Source organism: Ambystoma mexicanum, chromosome 13 (genome assembly GCF_040938575.1).
Source record: "Ambystoma mexicanum isolate Mex_15411 chromosome 13, UKY_AmexF1_1, whole genome shotgun sequence".
Taxonomy (NCBI): Eukaryota; Metazoa; Chordata; class Amphibia; order Caudata; family Ambystomatidae; genus Ambystoma; species Ambystoma mexicanum.
This window is the reverse complement of record NC_090938.1, coordinates 49,646,759-49,668,330: the sequence shown is the minus strand read 5'-3', so window position 1 is coordinate 49,668,330 and position 21,572 is coordinate 49,646,759. Positions and strand designations below refer to the sequence as shown.

The 21,572-nt window shown below is 47.1% G+C and overlaps 1 protein-coding gene across 1 annotated transcript in view; it reads left to right on the top strand.

Annotated features, from left to right (window-relative positions):
• Positions 1–21,572, top strand: part of SLC26A9 (solute carrier family 26 member 9) — a 501,176-nt gene that overhangs the window by 215,279 nt on the left and 264,325 nt on the right. Inside the window, exon 9 of the mRNA XM_069633170.1 lies at positions 18,883–18,996. Coding sequence (XP_069489271.1) covers positions 18,883–18,996 — 114 coding nt within the window. The remainder of the gene's footprint in view (positions 1–18,882; positions 18,997–21,572) is intronic.

Genomic DNA, 21,572 nt, shown 5'->3' with positions numbered 1-21,572 from the left:
TGGGTTGCTGCATCTGTTCATTCATTAAACTGCTTGCATTTTCTGCATTGCATCAAACACAAATGCAATCCTTTTTCTCCTTAGGAACGTTTACTCAATTCCTTATTTCGTATTCAGTTTCTATAAGGTCCATACATTTTCTTCTTCTTATCTTCTTAGTACGTCATTCTCACTTCTTGTGATGTCACCAGATTCTCTTTCTCTTGTTTTCATATTCCTTCGGGGACCTCTTCCAATCTCTTAGGGCATACATCTGGTATGGCTTTCTTAATGGATACCTTTTTTCGAACACTCGTCGCGGTATGGTCACAACTACTGGTGTCAAGCATGGTGCAGTTTCAGGCTTCCAACATACAGGCAGTAGGGGGCGGGACTTCCTGCAGAGGCATTCAGCTGCTCCTCTACAAGTGTACAAGAGGCGCTGAAAGGTGGAAAGAAGGTGCAAGTGTGCACGACAGAAAAAGACGGCGTGCAGGGTGCACAACAAAGTAAAGCAAGGACAGAGAGAAAGGCACAGAAGAGGAAAAAGTGCCAGCGAATAAGGAGGGGTGTTAGAAGTCAGAGTGGTCGCGCCTGGGAAAAGCAAAGATCCTGGCGTCCTCGAAAGTCTTTGATACTATTCCCCCTGAAAGAACTGTACAGTGAAAGGTACATCCTGACAAGAGGAACTGTTTGTTTATGTGAAACCATAGGGGCCTACGCTTGGGGAAGGGAACCCTAAGAGGCCCACCAAAGACATTGGTGAACTTCGTAAGAAAGGACCTACACTTGGGGAAGGTAACCCTGGGAGGCCTGAATGGAAATGTGAATCCTAAGATGAGTTGTAAAGTAAGTAACTGTGAATCTTCTGATCCAGAGGGGCGAGGGGGGGGGTCGCTAAGCTTGGGGAAGGGAACCCTAAGAGGCCAACTAACGACATTGTTTAACTTTGTGAGGAGAGGCCTATTTTTATTTTGAAAAGGAAGCATCAAAACATGGGCAAGGGAACCTCAAGAGACCCAGAAACCTTGTGAACATTATTGATTTGCTTTTTAAAAACAACCTAAAAATGATTTCAACTGATGCAACGTGATTAAGAAACATAAAAGAAGTGTATTTATGTAACAATCATAAGTATACATTGAATAATCTGAAAAATATTGTAAAACTAAACTTTGTAACTAAATATTGTACCATTTTAAAACTGAAAAATTGCCATTTTCAGACTAGTTCTAACTTTCAATAAATCTGATATACCTTTCAGAACTGTTTAACTGTAAATCAAACTTCAAAGGAAAACTCAAACAATAATTGTGAAATTATTACAACCTTTTAAAAAAATGGAAAATGTTCAAAACTTTTTTGTACAATTTCATTTTTTGAGGTTCCAACATTGTTCAAATGTGCTCTAGCTTTAAAAAAAAAAAGATTTGAATTGGTAGTGTTGAACCAAACATTCCAGCTTTGAAAAAAAAATGACAACCACATTTACATTCCGAATCCTCAAAAAAGGTTTTGGGTACAATTTACCAAACAGCTCCCAAGTTCTTTTTACAATCTGAAATTATTGTAAATTCATGTTATATTTGTACATTTATTTTATATCTAAGGATACAGTTTTATCATATTTATTTGGCCTAATTTCTCTAGCTTATGTAGCGATATTTATGTTTATATAATTTTGTTAGTATTTATCCACATTCATCTTTTTCTTTGTAACAACATTTTGATGCTGTTTTTTTCCACAATTATTGAAATGAAGAATATATGATGCTTCGATGCCTATAAAAGGGCACTGACACAGCTGGTTTCTTGCAGATCAAGCCAAGATGCCTTTCACTTAAAAAATAAACATCAACACCTGCTGTTGCCACTGACGTGAGCAGCATCCTTGCAGCCTTTTAAACAACTTCAAAGGGAAATTAATTACATTTTTGAGCCTCTCCATTTAGTTACCTTTCACACCCATTAGTCTGCAAAGTGTGACTGGCAACATAAATACCCAAGCAAGACACAAGCATGTACACTTTTTTCTTTTTGTTCTTAATGAATAAATACTGAATGAAACCAAGGTGTTCCTGCTTCTATTCATCAGAACAAACTAGAAACAGGGATCCTTATTCATACAGCACCAGCATGTCACATTCTAGCCTTCTTGCATTGCTTGTTAAACTGGACGATTGGAGACAGGCGAAATGAGCTCCTGTTCTGAAAATATGTGCAATGATCGTCTTCACTTCTGAAAGCGATTTATCTGGACTGTGCACAAAAGGCTAAAGGGTACTTCTGTGAAGTAAGAGATACAAGGGAGTGGTCCCAACGAATGAAAGTTGAAATGCTTCCTTAAACAAGATGGCTTCCTCGAATTCTTGAGTTGTAAATACAGGACATTCCAGAGTCTTGAGCTAGCACGTTAGTGGATTTGCCGCCATGTTTTTTGCAGTTGAGGTTAGAGTGGCTGTTTAATTTAGCACTACCTGTTATTAAGGTTCAATTGGGGCCATAGAGACAACCAGTGTTCACAGGTAGGGCTTTTTCCCTCAATGACGTTTTGCACGCTACACAGATATTTGAATTTAATTATTTGTGGCACCAATGTAACTCTTTATGGACTAGTTGGTGTGATCTATAGTCTTTATGTTTAGTCATAATATTGGTGCTCGATTTTGTTTCCACTGTAGGTGTTGTGTTCTTTGTGACATGCAAGTGTAAATAAAATTAGGATTTACTTCTGGGATAAGGGGAGAACCCAGGAGATTTGAATTCTTAGCTTTGTGTGGAGTTGTGAATACCCTTCTCAGCAGCATGGGCGTTGTTTCTGTTGGAGGAACTGTGGTATGGTGGGCGAAGACCAAATCCCAATAATGTTCACTTTTTGGCAAGGCTAAGAAATTCACAAATTGTGTCAAAATTCATTAAAAATATTACATTTCAGAAGAAAGATGCATTCAGATTGCTGTCAAGGTTTTATGTGGGAAGAAAGAATATTGAATTGGAGCCATTCAAAAAGAAATAACGAGAACTACTTCTGACCCCTGTCATCCCAAATAAAATAGCAGGAAAAAAGAATGTATGGGAGATTTTTTTCCCATCTCCAAATTACCTGCCCACCACCTCTCTCCCGTCAAGGGGATCAGGGAGGGCAGCACTCACCGTACCTCAGATTACAAACCCCTCCTTATAACACTCTTGTCACCTCTGCACCACACTTAGGCTTCTTTGTAAATGGCATGGTTTAGCCTCCCACTTCTCCCCCTGTATAGACACATCCTTGGCTTTGCTGCAGTGTTCGAAAACTAGGCCTTTTCCCCTCTTTTTAGGAAAGTTGAATCTGGGTGTTCTGCATTGCTGCTGTGTTGAATACTAGCTTTCCCCCTCTTTTGGGGAAAGTTGAATCGGGGTGTTCTGCATTGCTGCTGTGTTGAATACTAGCTTTCCCCCTCTTTTTAGGAAAGTTGAATCTGGGTGTTCTGCATTGCTGCTTTGTTGAATGCTAGGCTTTTCCACTCATTTTAGGAAAGTTGAATCTGGTTTGCCTTGTGATAACTGTGGCACTGCTAAATGTGCATCATTAGGTTTCTCCCACTCCTCTGCTCCCCCTCCCTGTTGGAAGTTCCTCCATACTGTGTACCTACCTGCCCGTCTGTGTGTTCCGTACTGTGTGACCCCCCCTGCACATCCTGTGCGACATTGTCTGTGCGTCCCTCCTCTCTCTTCACGCCATCCTCCTCCTACGCCTCCTTGCACCCTCCATGGTGCTTTCCGTTTCCCCTATCTTCTCCAACTGCTACTCTAACCCCTATCCTGTCTCCTGACCCTCTAACTAAGTCTGGAAGGAAGATGTTCAAGAGGGACATCCTGGTCTCAAGCCCAGACCTCCCTATCGCTGATAACCATATCAATGCTTCCTCCAAACAGACTCTTACCAACATCCTTTGTGTCCTTCCCTCTCCAGACCTATGCACCCCTCATCTGGTTTCTGTTCTCTCTCCTGTATCCTCCTCTCCATTAATGTTGGCACTCATTGGGAGGTCCTTTTTGTTCCCCTAACCCTCCTCTAAGACCATCATTAATGTCTATCTGAATGGTACCATCTTGGACCAGGGCCCTGAGCCCAATATCCTCCTTTTTGATTGGCCTCTCCCACATCTTATCAACTTCCTTCCTTCTCCTGCAACTTCTACCAGCATCTCTCTGGCTCCTCCGCCATCTCCTTCTTCCTCCTCTGCCCACTCTTAGGCTTCTGTACCGCTTCCGCAGGAATGTACCTCATGCCTGTACACCTCCTCAGAAGACTTTCAAATGTGGCAACCTGCTCCACGTTGCTACTCTCAACTCTCGCTCTGCTGTCAAACACTCCTTCAACATCTGCCTCCCTGCTTCTGTCATTCATACACAGGCCTACTCCTTTGAATGCCAGGTCTGCAGGCTTTCTATCTCTCCTGGCCTCTTTCTGACTGTAGCCACCATTTACAGGCCACTTGGCCAGGCCGCCCTCTTCCTCTCAGAGTGGGCTGACCTCTCCTCTTCCCTCCTTGCCTCTACATCTCAACATCTCCTCCTCAGAGACCTCAACATCCACCTGGATGCTTCTAATCCCTTCTCAGGGCTCTTCCGCAATCTCTGCGACACTCTCTCTCTTTCTATTCTCCCCTCTGGCCCAACACACTCTGCCAGGCACACCTTAGATGTTCTCATCTCCTCAGACATCCCCGTCTCTAATCGTCTCACCACTCCTCTCTCTTGGACTGACCACGTTCTGCGCTCCTCCTACCTGAAGCTCTCTGTCCCCCACGTGAAGCCGACCCAAGCACTGCCACCTACCTTCGAATGGATTGTATCCTCCCACGTATTCCTCATCTTGTGATATTCGTATCTCGCCAGCTTTGCTGCTTCGGAAAAGGTTTTCTCGGCAGAGGGCGCTGTGCACAAGGTTGTGGCGTCGATGTCCCTCGACGGTCTCCGTACCGTGTCGACATCACCATCAGTATAAGTAGCTTGTGCCGCGCCCATTGGCTTCAGTTCCGTTTTAACGGCGAGCTTCGAATTTTCTTCGAGAAAATGTCTTCTTCTACCCCTTCTACTCCCAAGACGGGGGTTCAAAAAATGTGTCGACTGTGGATATAAAATGTTGATCACTGACCCTCACCGCATTTGTCTTTGGTGCCTGGGTTCGGACCATTGGACCGGCAACTGTGGCTCCTGTCAGTCGATGACAGAGAAAGCTCTTCGTGAGAGAAAACGTAAACTGGCGGTGGGACGGGAAGCTTCCAAGGCCTCTTCGAAGGTCTTGTTAAAAAAACATAGAAAGTCAGGAAAATCGAAGGATTCGGATTGGCGTAAACATTCAAAGAGGTCTCGATCACGTAGTAGATCGAGACGTTCTTCATCTTCTTCTTCAAAGAAGATGAAGAGGAGACACAGATCTCCCTCCTTTTCCTCTGACACATCTACCGAATTGGTCAGATGTCCGACTAAGTCGGATTCCCCAAGGAAATGCAATGAATTTAGAAAGAAGATGATGAAGGTCTTTGAGAATGCAGCCTCAAACCCTTCAAAGAAACCTCAAAAGAGCCAGACCCTGGTCGCTTTGTTGGACAATGCAGGAGAGTCAGAAACTACTGTGCGCAGAACCAGTAGTAAGGGTGAAGCTCAAAAATCTCGACCCAATGTCAAATCGTCGAAGGTTCCTCAAGAATCGAGTAATTCCCCGACAACGACGAAGAAACATAAGTCATCGAAACTCTCGACGACTTTGTTGACACCATCGGCGCCGACGGCTTCGACACCAAAGCCGAAGGAGGTTTTGACACCTTCTTCGAAGACGTCATCGATGCCTTCGTAGACTCCTTCGATTCCCTTGAGGCAAACTCAGACACAGGAAAGGAGGTTTACTCCCTTACCTAAATCAGACTTTTTTTAAGTCCTTGTCCTCTGTCTTTGAAGAGGAGAGTGCCTCAGAGGAAGAGGTTTTTCCTTTTGGGGTACAGTTTGGTACCAGAGGGGTGCTAGAGGAGTTAATCGATACAGAATCGAAAATGAGAGACTTGTGTGACACCCATCACTCTGCTAGTGGCATTAATACGTCACCAGAGCTAGAATTTACAAGACCTGACCCTGCAGAACATGCAGATTCAGGGTACAGGAGTTTGATGAATAGGGTCGTTGAATACATGGGCTGGGGTAGATCCTCACCCACATTTGATCAGGATGATATGACTGATATCCTGGACCAGTGCCCCCAGAAGGACCCAGTTCTCCCCTTCCATAGGGCACTTCAGAGGACAGTGGAAAAAAACTGGGAGGCTCCTGAGACTGCTTCTGCGGTTAACAGTAATTTTCCTAAGAAATACAGAGCTTCTAGTTGTGACCCTGATTACTTAAAGAGGCATCCCACGCCTGAGAGTCTGGTGATTCAGGCAGACAAACAGCCTATCCATCTATCCCCCCGGATAGAGAGGATAAGAAAGTGGATGCTTGGGCCCGTAAGGTCTTTACCTCGGGTAGCATGGCTCTCAAGTCAGCAAATGTCACCTGTATCCTGGCCAGGTTAACCCATACCCTGTGGGAATGCATCACGGGATGGCTGATCATATTCTGGAAGGCGAGGAAAGGGAAGGCTTCCTGAATATTATAAAAGATGGCAAGGAGGCAATGGGGAATGTCTCCAATCTGGACTGGATACTGCTGATAGCATCAGCAGATCCATAGCTGCAAGCACAGTGCTATGCAGATTTGCGTGGTTGGGGAAGTCGGGGTTTGCACCTGATGTGCAGGCCAGGCTACTCAACATGCCTTTTGATGGCTTGAGGCTGTTTGGCAATAAAGCTGATGAAAGCTTAGAAAAGCTGAAGACCTCCAAAGCGGCGGCTAAATATCTTAGCGCCTCTATGCGACAGCCTCAGAAACCTTATTTGGGCTCATCTTCCTGGAGAGGTCGTTCTTTTCGATACTACTCCTCTTTTGGTAGAGGAAGAGGACAGTCCATACAAAGAGGTAAAAGAAATGTCCCTTGTGGTGGACGGGGAAGAGGTGCGAAACCGGCCTCAGGAACGGCATCTTTGCCCTCCGCCGCTCCTGCAGCCGCCTCCAAGTCACTCTGAGGCCTTATCACACAAGACCCCGGTGGGAGACAGAATATCATAGCATCTGAAAGAATGGCGGGGCATTACTTCAGATGCTTGGGTACTGGAGACAGTAGCTCAAGGTTACTGCCTCCCCTTCCTAAAAAGACCTCAGGACAATCCACTGGGAGCCAATTCTACCAAGATTCCAGATCCGCTCATTCTGCAGGAAATAATAACTCTGCAAGAGAAAAGTGTAATAGAACATGTACCTGTAGCGGAGAGGAACAATGGTTGGTACTCCCCTTACTTTCTCATTCCAAAGTAGGACGGAGGTTTGAGACCCTTCTTGGACTTAAGAAATTTGAACAAGTTCCTCAGGAAGGACAAGTTCAAGATGGTAACCCTTTCACAGATCCTTCAGGCTCTCCAACTCCAAGACTGGTTGGTATCATTGGACCTTCAGGATGCTTACTTTCATGTGCCAATCCATGACAAGCACAGAAAGTACCTGAGGTTCGCGGTTGGCGGTTCTTTCTATCAGTTTCGAGTTCTGCCATTTGGGCTGACCTCCGCCCAAGGGTTTTCACCAAATTGATGGCGGTTGTGGCAGCGAGTCTCAGGAGAGGGGGGGTTCACGTCTACCCCTACCTGGACGATTGGTTGATCAGAGCGCGTTCTCCTGAACAAGCTCAAGATCATCTGTCAATCACCTGTCACTCCCTTCACAGACTGGGCTTCTCCCTCAATTACAAGAAGTCCCACATGATACCATTCCAAAAGCTCCAGTTTGTCGGATCTTCTGCAAGTTCCAAGCACAGTTGGCTTGCAACAACAACATTCTCAAGGGAGAATCTTTTTGGCAACCATGGCTGGAGAAAACTGTAGTGACGGATGCCTCACTCACGGGGTGGGGAGCCCACACCAACGATCTGGTAATAAGCGGTTGTTGGTCTCCATAGGAGTCCAAACTACACATCAAGATGTTGGAGCTGAGGGCAATCAGACTAGCGCTGAAGCCCTTCCTGCCCTCTGTACATGGAAAGAATGTCTTGATAATGACGGACAACACTGTGGCCATGTACTACCTCAACAAGTGAGGAGGAGTAGGTGCGCAGAGAGGCAATGCAGCTCTGGTTCTGGGCAATACGAGAAGGAATCTCTCCGTCAGCAGTTCACCTAGCCGGAGAGCAGAACCCGGCGGCAGACTCTATGAACAGGCAGAGCACAGTGTCCTACGAGTGGGAACTAGCGCAGGAAGTCCTTCAAGAGATCTTCACCCTTTGGGGAACCCCTCAAGTGGATCTGTTCGCGACCAGGGTGTGTGAACAGTACTGCTCAAGGGAATTTCCTCCGAGAGGAGCTCTAGGAGACGCGTTCATGGTGGACTGGGAGTTTCCACTTCTGTACGGGTTTCCGCCAGTCGCCATGATTCCTCACATAATCAGGAAGTTGAGAAAGTTCAGGAGAACCATGATCCTAATTGCCCCGGATTGGGCCAGGAGGACATGGTACCCGGGCCGTCTGGACATGCCCATCTACCCTCCAATACGTCTTCCACAGAGAGAGGATCTTCTCTCGCAATAGGAAGGTCGGGTTCTCCATCCAGAGGTCAAGACACTCAACCTTCACGCATGGTTGCTGAGAGGTTGAGATTCAAGGATTTTGATCTCCCACGTGACGTACTTGAGATTTTGCTTTCAGCCAGAAGGCCAGCAATTAAATCCCTCTACCGGTGTTGTTGGAATAAATTCAGTAACTGGTGCAGGGATAAGGATGTGGACCCTTTTCAATGTGGCACCCCAATGGTGCTTTCTTTCCTATTGCATCTAGCCTATCTGGGGCTCCAGATCGGAACAATTAAAGGATATCTGGCTGCGCTGTCCATTTTCAAGCGCTCCTCGGAAGAGGTTTACTACTTCAAAATTCCATTAATCATTCAATTCCTGAAAGGGCTCACTAATGTGTACCCTCTAGTCCCTTTCCATGTCCCGACTTGGGATTTAAATCTTGTACTTAAGTTTCTAACTTGTATACCTTTGAGCCTCTGAATTCCTGTCCCTTGAGGCTTCTAACATTAAAAACTGTCCTTCTTGTGGCCTTTACATCAGCCCGCAGGGTTAGCGAGTTGCAGGCTCTCTCATCCAAACCACTGTACACTACCTTTCACAAAGACAAAGTGGTACTTGTCACAAAAAATCATACTACCAACATTCTAGCCTCCTCCTCATTTGGGCAAAGAAGAGGAGAGGTTTCATAGACTGGACCCAAAAAGGGCTCTCAGTTTTTATGTATCAAGAATGTCAAAATTGCGCCAGGATGACCAACGTTTTGTGGGTTATACTGGCCATAAATTGGGATTAGCGGTGACAAAACAGATCATATCCTGCTGAATCATATTGGCTATGGTCGAGTGCTACAGATTGGCGGGAAATTACCCGCCGATGGGCTTTGAGCCCATTCCACTAGGGGTATGGCTACTTCCGCGGCTCTGAAGAGGAGAGTCCCTGTAGCGGATATTTGTTCAGCCCTAACATGGGCATCAATGCATACCTTGATCAAGCATTGCTGCTTAGATACTTCTTTTTCCAATGAAGGATTACTTGCTATGGCGGTGCTCCATTCCGTCCATGAGAAAAATAATTAGTACTCGCACCTCCAAAATTACCACTGCTATGGGAGTCTATCATAAGATGAGGAATACGTGGGAGGACACAATCCATTCGAAGAACAAGTTACTTACCAACTGTAAGGTTCTTTCGACTGGATGTTCCTCCCACGTATTCCTCATCGCCCTTCCCATCCTACCCCGGAGTACAGTTTACGTTATTTACACTTCTCTCTCACAAAGAGTTTTTTCAGACATGAGGCACGCCTGGGTGTTCCTCAAATATTTCCTTGAAAAAACAGAACTGAAGCCAACGGGCGCGGCACGAGCTACTTATACTGATGGTGACGTTGACACGGTACGGAGCCCGTCGAGGGACATCAACGCCACAACCTCGTGCACAGCGCCCTCTGCTGAGAATTTCTTTTCCTAAGCAGCGAAGCTGGCGACATACGAATATCATAAGATGAGGAATACGTAGGAGGAACATCCAGTCGAAAGAACGTTACAGTTGGTAAGTAACTTGTTCTTCGAGTGGATTGTGTCCTCCAACGTATTGCTCATCTTAGATGTATTGCATCCAGCTTCAGCTGCTTCGGAAAAAGATTTCGGCAGAGGGGGCGCTGTGCATCGATGTCATCAAGTCGATGGTGCCTTGAAGGCCTCTGTCGATGGTGACGTCATCGGGTGTATAAGTAGCATGCGCGGCGCCCGTTGGCCTCAGTTCAGTTTTCTGCAGTATACGTTGCTTCGGAGATACGGCACGCCTCGAGGTCTGTGAGAAAATAGCAATATATTGAATATGTCCTCGTCATCCGTACCGACTACGACCCCGAGGTTGGGTTTCAAGAAGTGCAAATCGTGCGGTTCAAAAATGTCTATCATAGACCCGCACCGAGAGTGTTTGTGGTGCCTCGGGGAAGGCCACGACATGGAGGCTTGTACAAAGTGTCAGGCCTTACGAGAGAGGAGGGGAAAACTACAGGTAGGTCGTAAATCCGATCATGAAGCCTCTAGCGTTGAGTCGAGGTCCAGTGAGGAGAAGTCTCCTCGATGTGAAAGGCATCGGTCCAGGTCCCGAAGCGATTCCTATCGCTCGTCGTCTTCGACAAAAAAATCGAAGAAATAACACCACAGGTCCCCCTCCACCTCGTCCTCGGACGAATCCCCAAAAAGGATGAAATGTCTAACTAAACATTCATCATCCGAAGAATGGGAAGCAATCAGGGTCAAAATTATTGAGTTGTTCGAGAAAGCGAAGCCTCGGTCCGCGCCTTCTTCGGAAGCCGGCCGGGAGCGTCATCACTCCGACACTCGTGTGCCCTCAAGCCCGGGTGATCGAAAAAGGAAGGATAGAGAACCTTCTAGGATGCCGAGCGAGAAAAGCCGCTCGAGTCGAGTCGACCGTTCGAGGTCCCCGACACTTTCCGAGACGAACGCACCTCGAAGGGCAAGTCTTCGAAGAGCGCCTCGACGCCTTCGACCCCGAAGCCCTTGGCGCCAAAGGCTCCGATCCGGCCAAATCAGCCAGAAAAAGGGAAAGAGAAGGCTACAATATCTGTATTGCCATCAGGACCCATTAATACTCCTCCTCCACCTCTCCCAGAAAAGGTTTTCAAACCTCTTCCTAGGAAAGAATTTTTCAAGTCCCTGACCTCAATCTTTGAGGAAAAGGAGAAATCTGATGAGGAGAATGTACCCTTTGGGCTGGAATATGGCACCCCAAATGTCCCAGAATGTCTGATTTCAGAATAAAGCAGGATGAGGGATCTGGTTGAATCACTACACAATGCAAGTTGCATTGATACATCTCCTGAAAATGACTTTGGTAGGCCAGCACCAGGAGAGCATGCCAGTCCATCATACCGTCAGCTAATGACAAAGGTGGTAGATTACTTAGGATGGACCAGACCACCAACCCAATTCATCCAAGATGATTTGACAGACATATTGGATCATGGTCCTACTGAAGACCCAATACTACCCTTTCACATAGCCTTGCAAAATAGGGTGGCCAAAAATTGGGAGACTCCGGATTCTATTCCACCAGTGAATAAATCTCTCACTTCAAAATACCGCCCTGCCAGTAGCGACCCCGGCTATCTGTCTAAACATCCCACTCCCGAGAGTTTGGTTATACAGGCAGACACAGCTTCTAACAAACTGGCGTACCCTTCTATCCCTCCGAACAGGGACGATAAGCGTGTGGATGGCTGGGCACGGAAGGTATTTTCAGCTTGGAGTATGGCGTTAAAATCAGCCAACTCCACATTTGCCTTGGCAAAGTTTTCGTGCACTCTGTGGGGGTGCATTGCAATGGTGGCGGAGCACATACCAGAAGGGGACGAATGGGAAGGATTTCTAGCCATCATTAGAGATGGGAAGGAGGCCATGCAGGAATCCCTTGAATCTGGATTGGACACTGTAGATAGTGTGAGCAGGTCCATGGGCACTAGCACGGTAATGCGCAGATTTGTGTGGCTACGGAAGTCGGGTTTCGCACCCGACATACAGAACCGCCTTCTGAACATGCCCTTTGACGGGTCTCACCTTTTTGGCAGCAAGGCTGGCGAGAGCCTTGACAGGTTGCAGACCTCAAAAGCAGCTGCCAAGTCTTTGTGGGCTGCTATTAGGCAACATCAGTCTTTTCATGCGCCATGTCAATCTTGGAGGGGACAATCCTATCGTTGCTACTCCTCATATGGAAAGGCGAGAGGAATGGCCATTCAAAGGGGCCAGAGAAAGGCCACTTGCAGTGGACGAGCAAAATGTGCAAAGCTAGCTCCAGCTACAGCCTCTTTGCCATCAGCGGCTGCAGCAACCGCCACACAACCACTTTGAGGACTTGCATCACAAGACACCTGTAGGAGGCAGGCTGTCACAGCATCTGCAAGAATGGCGAGCCATTACTTCAGAAGTTTGTGCTCTAGAAATAATAGCCCAAGGTTACTGCCTTCCTTTTCTAACGCAACCTCAAAGCAATCCACTATGGAGACACCCTTTGAAGTTTTCAGACACACTCCTATAGCAGGAAGTTATAACCCTGCTGGAGAAAGGTGGTATAGAGCCAGTACCTGTAGCGGAGAGGAACAAGGGATGGTACTCCCTGTATTTTTTGATCCCCAAAAAGGACAGAGGACTGAGACCCATCTTGGACTTAAGAAACTTGAACAAGTTCCTCAGGAAGGACAAGTCCCTTTCTCAGATCCTTCAGGCCCTTCAACTTCAGGATTGCTTGGTGTCATTGGACCTCCAGGATGCTTATTTTCATGTGCCGATTCATCTCAAGCACAGAAAATACCTGAGGTTCGTAGTTGGCGACTCACACTATCAGTTTTGAGTCCTGCCATTCGGACTGACCTCGCCCGAGGGTCTTCACCAAACTGATGGTAGTAGTGGCAGCGCACCTCAGGAGAGAGGGGATTCACGTCTACCCCTACCTGGACGATTGGTTGATCAGAGCACGTTCTGCCGATCAGGCACTGGATCGCCTGAAAGTCACCTGCCAATTCCTCCGCAGACTGGGCTTCTCCCTCAATTTCAAGAAGTCACAAATGACACCTTCTCAACAGCTCCAGTACATAGGAGCTGTATTAGACACATCCTTGGGAAAGAGCTCGCCTCCCAGGTCGAGGGGTCAAGACATTCTTCAGATGGTTTCCAAATTCCAAAATGCCCAAAATCTCCAGGCCTTTTGACTTCTTAAGTTTACTCAGCCTCATGGCATCCTGCATCTTCCTGGTTGCGGAGGCATGCCTGAGGATGAGATCCCTTCAATGGGCTCTAAAGACTCAATGGTCCCAGTTCTCAGGTCAAATGACGGATCTTCTCCAGATTCCGAACAAGGTTCGACAAGATCTTCTATGGTGGACTTGTACAGAGAATGGTCCTCATTCCGAGGTTGGTGCTAGTCATGGCGCTATTAGCGCCATGACTAGCACCAATACCGGTACCGCCACTGACGTGGTGGAATGGGGACTTACCGGTCCATTCCACCCTTTGCGGGACCGGTAAGTCCCCATTTGAAATGCCATTCCCCATTCCCATTTGAGCCCCCATAGGGCTCAATGGGAAGGCGGCAATAACGGTACCGCAAATTACGGTACCGTTATTGACCCCGGTATCCCTTTGCAGGTCCCGTCCGTAACGCATGCTAAAACCGGGCGTTAAGGAAGGACCCGCAAAGGGACATCGGAATTGGGCGCAAAGGGATTACCGGCACCAGTGTCATTACCGGTGCCCGGTATCCCTTTCCGCCCGGGTCGTAATGACCACCAATATCCTGAAAGGAGAACTTTTTTGGCAACCATGGCCGGAGATCACAGTAGGGACGGACGCCTCACTCATGGGGTGGGGAGCTCATGCCAACGATATGGTCGTTGGTCTCCATCGGAGTCCAAACTACACATCAACCTTTTAGAGCTGAGGGCAATCAGACTAGCGCTGAAAGCTTTCCTGCCATCTGTCAGGGGAAATAATTTTCTGATAATGATGGACAACACGGTGGCCATGCATTATCTAAACAAAAGAGGAGGTGTAGGGTCACCACCTCAGTGCAGAGAGGATATGCAGCTCTGGTACTGGCGATTCAGGGAGGAATCTCCTTAACGGCAGTTCATCTAGCCGGGGAGGAGAATATGATGGCAGATGCTCTGAGCAGGCAGTGCACTGTGTCCCACAAATGGGAACTGGCTCAGGAAGTCAATCAATAGATCTTTGCCCTTTGGGGAACCCCTCAAGTAGACCTATTTGCGACCGGAATCAACTGGAAGTGTGAAAGATATTGCTCAAGGGAATTTCCCCCGAGAGGAGCCCTGGGGGACGTGTTCGTGGTGGAGTGGAATTTCCCACTATTGTACGCGTTCCCCCCAATTCCCGTCATTCCTCAGGTCATCAGGTGACTGAGACAGTTCGGGAACCGCATGATCCTAATTGCCTCGGATTGGGCCAGGAGAACGTGGTACCCGGACCTTCTAGACATGTCCATCTGTCCCCCAGTACGTCTTCCTCAGAGAGAAGACCTTCTCTCACAAATGGAGGGTCAGGTTCTCCATCCAGAGGTCAAAACACTCAACTTTCACGCTTGGCATCTGAAAGGCTGAGATACAAGGATTGGGACCTTCCAGATGACGTCATGGAGGTGTTGCTTTCGGCAAGAAGGCCAGCAACAAAGTCTCTATACCGTTGCCGTTGGAAAAAGTTTTGCAACTGGTGCAGAGAAAAGAATGTCGATCTTTTCTATGTTCTATTCCGGAAGTACTGTCCTTCATCCTGTCCCTAGCACATAAAGGTCTAAATGTTGGAATCATTAAAGGTTATCTTTTAATATGTGCTGCTTTTGAGCCTTTGCACACTTGTCGATTAAGATTACTGACATGGAAAACTGCTTTCCTAGTTGCTTTAACATCTGCAAGAAGAGTGAGCGAATTGCAGGCACTGTCTTCTGGGCCATCCTATACTGTGTTCCACAGGGACATAGTGGTATTGTGGGTTAAACCCTCATTTTTACCTAAAGTGGTGTCTGATTTTCATTTAAGTCAGAACATTGTTTTACCCGCATTCTATCCTCCACCTCATCCTAGTAAGGAGGAGGAAAGATTACACAGGTTGGATCCAAGAAGAGCTTTAAGCTTTTACATCTCTAGGCTTTCCCAGCTTAGAGTGGACAATCAACTGTTTATCGGCTACACAGGAAGGAAATTGGGTCAGTCAGTGACAAAGCAAACAATATCACGGTGGATTGTGCTTTGCATTTCAGAATGCTACTGATTAGCGCAAAAAGACCCACCAGAAGGTCTAAGGGCTCATTCCACCAGAGGCATCGCCTCTTCGACAGCCCTACAAAGAGGTGTTCCTATAAGGTCCATTTGTGAAACAGCAACTTGGTCTTCACTGCATACCTTTTCAAAATTCTATAGTCTGGATGCTTCCCAGTCTAAGGAGATGAATTTAGGTAAAGCAGTACTATATTCAGCCATCTAAGGGCATCGAAAAATCTTAACTCCTCCTCCAGAGAAATTGTCCATACTGCTTTGGGAGTCTATCTAAGATGAGGAATACGTTGGAGGGCACAATCCACTCGAAGAACAAGTTACTTACCAACTGGTAACGTTCTTTCGATTGGATGTTCCTCCAACGTATTCCTCATCGCCCTCCCAACCTACCCCTCCGTAGATCTTTCCGTATTATTGCCACTTCAACTCTCGCAAGGCTGTCTGCCGGCACAATCTACACAGTGCAAAATCAATAGTGAAGGGGGAAAAACAGAACTGAGGCCAACAGGCGCCGCACGTGCTACTTATACACCGGAGGCCTTCGAGGGACCATCGACTCGATGGCATCGACGCACGGTGCCCTCTGCTGAATTTCTTTTCCAAAGCAGCTAAAGCTGGATGGAATACATCTAAGATGAGGAATACAATGGAGGAACATCCAATCGAAAGAACGTTACCAGTTGGTAAGTAACTTGTTCTTCTCGGTCATCCGGTCCATGAAGCGTGTCTCAGTGGAGGCCTTTGCCACTACATTCTCTCCTCCTTCTACGCCTGACTCACACTCTGAAACCACCTGAAGCCTAAGTCCAAGTGCAAATCTTGGTATGACACTACCTTGCCACCACAAACCGCAAGTGTAGGGTGGCTGAGATGAAGTGGAGGGCATCAGGCACCTCCTCTGACAAATTGGCCTGCTGCCTGCTCCAAAGGCAATACAGACTTTGTCCAGTCCATGAAGAGAGCCCACATCCAAGCCTTAGTCTCTACGGCCTCTAACAACGAACGGCCAAACTCTTCAAAATCCGCATGAATCTGGCCAATCCTACTGCAGTACCCACCTCTCCTGTTCCCTCCCAGGCCCTCTGCACAGCTCTGGCTTCTCCCTTCAACACTACTGCTCTGGTCCTGTCCTTTCCTCTCCCTCTCTCTCTACCTCGCTCTGCCCCCCTCTTGCTGCCCTCCCTCTCCTCCTCCTTTCTCCTCTTTCTCTGCATTTAAACCTGACAATGTTTCTAGACAAGTCCTTCAAGTCCTAGACAGAACCTTCAAGGACCACATCCTCACCCTCGCTCCAGCCTTGGCCGATTTCTGCAATCACCTTTTCCTCTCCCCCTAAAGCAATCCCTTGTGCACCCCCTCTTGAAGAAAACTTCAGCCGATCCTTCCTGTCTGGCAAGCTACCGCCCGATCTCTATCACTCCTTTCCTGGGCAAACTCCTGGAAAAGCTGGCCATCTCCCAGCTTACTCTCCACACTGAATCTTTTGGTTGTCTCAGAGGCACGGAAACTGCTCTCATGAACACCTGTGAAGATTTGTTCACCAATCTCGATTCTAGCCTTCCCTCTGTCCTCGTCCTCCTTGATCTTTCCTCTGCTTTTTACACAGTTAATTATGCCATCCTGATCAATCGTCTGCGTGAAAACCTGGGCATCATGGATCAGGCCCTGGCTTGGTTAACCTCCTTCCTCCTGGACCGACCCTCCCAGGTCCAACTTGGGTCTTTTCATCTCTCCACATGTGGTGTTCCCCAGGTCTCTAACCTCTCACCCTTGTTTTTCAACATCTACTTGGCCCCTTTCGCCCACCTCATCTCTACCTTCTACTCAGTGTTACGCGGTTGACAGCTCTCCTTCAGGCTCCCCCCAGCCTCTTCTCCTCTCTCGGTCATTCCTGACTGTCTATCCGTGATTCAGGAGTGTAGCACCTCCAACGATCTATGCCTTAATACCAGTAAGACTGCAATCCTTCTCATTGGGACCTCTGCTCCCGCTTTCACTCCAGCCGCCCTCCTTGGGCCCTCTTCCTGCACCTTCCTGTGATGCAAAAATCCTTGGTGTCATCTTCAACTCCACTGTCTCCTTCTTTCCTCACATCACAGACCTCACTAAGAAGCCCCATTACCAGCTGAACCTCCTCAGAGGCATACTTTCTTTTCTCACTTTCCCCAGAAGCTCACTGTGTTCTCACTAGGCTGGACTACTGCAACAGCCTCCTCAGTCTGCCTTCCTCTACTCTCCACCCTCTGCAACTAATGCAGAATAGGACTGCGAGACCTGTCCTGGTCCTTAAGCCCAGGGATCGTATCTCTCCAGCCCTGAAATCTCTCTACTGGCTCCCAGTGTCTGCAAGGATCAAGTTCAAGACCCTCTGCCTCGTCCACAAGGCTTTCTGGGGCCAGGGCCGGCACTACATTCAACTCTCTCTTCCAAATATCTTCCTTCTCGAGCCCTACGCTCAGCCACCTCCAACTCTCTGAGAGTCAGATGCTTCTCCGGGCAGAGAGTGGGTGGTAGATCTGTCTCACTCTGGAATGACCTCCGTGCCCCTCTTAAACTTGAGCCGGATCACCTGAGGTTCAGAAGCAGCGCAAGACATTCCTTATCGCTTCTGCTTTCTCCCTCTCTCTCTCCTGTTGAGATACCTGTCTGCTGCGCTGACTAGTGGCCTGACTACCGTCAGAATCTCAGTAGGCACCAGGCGCCTCGACTACCAGTAGTCCCTGCAATTTCTCAGGGCCTACCGAGCACTTGGGGCTGTATCTGTAACCCTACAGGCCCCTGCCCCCTTCCACTTATCCAGAGCTGTGCTGTACTGGGATCACTTATGTATGGCATTGCTGCGCCAATTGCACTTCTGCCTTCCCTCCCCCAGCACTTCTGCCTTCCCTCTCCCCCCTGCACTTGCACGATCTGAATGACACAAGGCCTAGTAAGATCATTTGCTTTGCCCTCCCTCTGTCTTCCCTATCTTGTCTTGTCGCGCCTAGAGACACTTGTGTATAGGCGCTTTTTAAATGATTCATCATATCATCATATCACATCATATCATATCTTATCCTCCTGTTGCATTGACTTTACATTTTTAGATAAATAAGTGAAAGGAGTCTTTTATTTGGAGGTTCCTCTGAAAGAAGCCCCACTCTGCACTTTCAAATAAGTGCAGGTATCATGATATCACAATCCATGTGTGAAAATGGTTTTAGTAGGAACAGCTCAAAGTACCTTGATGGTGTATTCCCTGCATTGGTTTTAAGGGGCCAAACGGAGCGTCGGGAGAATATCTAGTAATTGAGAAACCTGACTCATCATCATTCCACATCCTTTTATGCACTATACACATAATTACTATTTTATCAGTATTTCAGTGAGTGCTGCCCCAGCCTATGTCCCTCTAGGTCACACCACCCCTGATACAGCCTGTCGGCTTACATTTGATCTGTCTCCCTCCCTCTCATAGGAGATGTTGGCGCTTGGCTGTGGAAACTTCTTCGGCTCCTTCTTCTTGATCCATGTGATATCCTGTGCCTTGTCTGTGACTCTAGCCGTGGATGGTGCTGGTGGGAAGTCCCAGGTAAGCAATAGCAAGACCAGCTCATTGCCCCTTTCTTTATTTTAATTTGCAGATTTATACAGGTCTACTAGTATACACTTGTCCTTTACATGGCAGTCCAACTGCTAGTACCTGTCTTGACCCTTTTAACGTTGTCACTGCTTGCAATGGATTTCTTATCCTTTGATGATACTGATGATGTTTATTGTAATGTTTTATTCTGATGAAAGATTTGTAGAATTAGATGTAGTACTTTTCATTTACTTTCTTTATTTCCTCTTTGTCTTCTTTTTATGATGTTTTGATGCAATGTGTAAGGTTTTGTTAACTAAATCACATAATAAAATAAGTGACTAAATTAATAATTTCCAGATGTTGGGCAAAAATGGCCATTAACTCAAATGTATTCAGTTGTAGGTGGAGAACTGGGCATGCTCCAATGAAGAGCACAAAACCGGTCAAATCAGATTGAGCGAGACACCATTGGCGTGTTTGGGTCAGTGCTATGGGACTGAGAGAGACTTGTTAAAAGATATGTGGCCCAAGGTATATCAGTGAGCTGTCCCTATTGAAATGTATGCAGCCAATTGTGTGGGACTAAGTAAAACTCTAAAGAATTGAATGAGGTGAATGTTGTGGCCTTTGTTGAGACTTCACTGGCGTGTATGAACACAGCGATGTCCTATCGGCTAATGCTGCATTAAACTATACGATGCGAGTGATGTCAACCTAGGCCATCCTCCAGTGAGGCCAGAAATATGGACTTGAGTGGCACCCCATTCACGTGTAGGAGCAAAGGATTTGGAGTGAGAGAGACTCACTTGGTTCATTTGAGGTCAGGGAAAACATATTGCATGAGACACCATTAAAATGTATGATGTCAGTGTTGTGGGTCCGAGGGAGACTCATTGCACCATATGTGACTCAGGGTATAGGTGTGAGCGAGCCGTCTTTGAATAGTATGCAGCCAGTGATATGGGAGTGCGTTAAACTCCAATCAAGTTTGTTGCCACTTGTTGATTTGTTGTATAACCCCAGTGATGTCAAATCGTACCATTCAACAAGTGATTGAATGGTACGAGATTGCTGATGATATGATATGATATGATATGATATTTTATTTATATCGCGCTCATACACAAGTGTTTCAGAGCGCGACCAAGCAAAGGGAGAGGAACAAGGAAGGACAAAAACAATGATCTTACTAGGCCCAGTGACATTAAGAATGTGCAAGTGCATGGAAAAGGGGAAAAGGGGGGAAAGTGCGAGGAAGGGGGAAAAGTGGAAAGTGCAGAACAGAGGGAGAGAACAGAATACATAATAAGTGAAATAAAATAAATAAATACAAGCAATGAAAGTGGTAGTGCAGCCAGCAAGTGGCAAGTGCATGATTAGTCAGATAAGGTATATCTGATAAGTGCAGAAGAAAAGTGGGGGACTGTATGTGTACAGATTCAGATCCCAGTGCAAGGGGTGGCCCAGAGGCAGTGCAGGAGGGAGGCAGAGCAGTGGTCGAAGTGTATGAAAAGAAGTAGTGGAACTATGTTCCCTGCTGGCTTGCACAAGCTCCCCACAAACCCCATCACCACACCCCCGCCCACACACAATACAACCCCCCAAACACAAGCACCTGCTGTTTAAGGGAACGTTCAGTGTAGTGCACTAAAAGTGCAAGTTTCAACTTCTTCCTACACTTTTATTTTAAAACAAAACCATTACCGAACCATTTCTTTTTAAAATAAAAGTACAGGAACAGTAAAACTTATTTTAAAAATGTAGAGGAGCACCGCTCCCAACCACTCCCGCTCACTTTCGACATCTGCGGCAGGGTGAGCAGGTACCTGGGCCCGAAGGACAATGTATGGCCAGGTGCACAGTGCCAAAAGAGAAAACAGATCAGCAGAGGAGAAGAGGGGCAAAGGCAGAAGCGAAGAGGAAGGTCTTGAGGTGCTTTCAGAACCGGAGATGGTTCTCTTCAAGTTTCAAGGTGGCCGGGTGGCTGTTCCAAAGGGAGACCCCAGTCGAAGAAAGAGATATACCCCCAGCTCGTTTCTTTGAGAAATGACTGACCCTAAGGGAGATAGAAGTAGAGGAGCGAAGGTATCGAGAGAGGAGGTATTTACGGAGGGATAGTTGAAGGTATTTTGGACCCAGGCCCCAGAAAGCCTTGTGGACAATGCAGAGGGTTTTAAATGTAATCCTTGCATCCACTGGGAGCCAATGAAGGGATTTCAGAGCTGAAGAGATACGATCCCAACGCTGAGGCCAAGGACAAGTCTCGCAGTTCTGTTCTGGATTAGTTCTAAAGGGCAAAGAGTGAAGGCAGGTATATTAAGAAAGAGGCTGTTACAGTAGTCCAACCTAGAGAGAACCAGAGCTTGGGCGACAGTGAGCTTTTGAGGGAAGAGAGGAAAGGCAGAGTTCCGCTAAGTGCAGTAAGAGGTTTGACTTTTTAGAGACGTCAGAGATGTGTGCGCAGAAGGAAAGTGTAGAGTCAAAGATGACCCCATGATTCTTAGCCTCGCAGGTAGGGATAGGAGGGGGGCCAAGGGAGGCCAGCCAGAGAGTGAGGGGAAAGGATGGTGAAGCTGTATCAA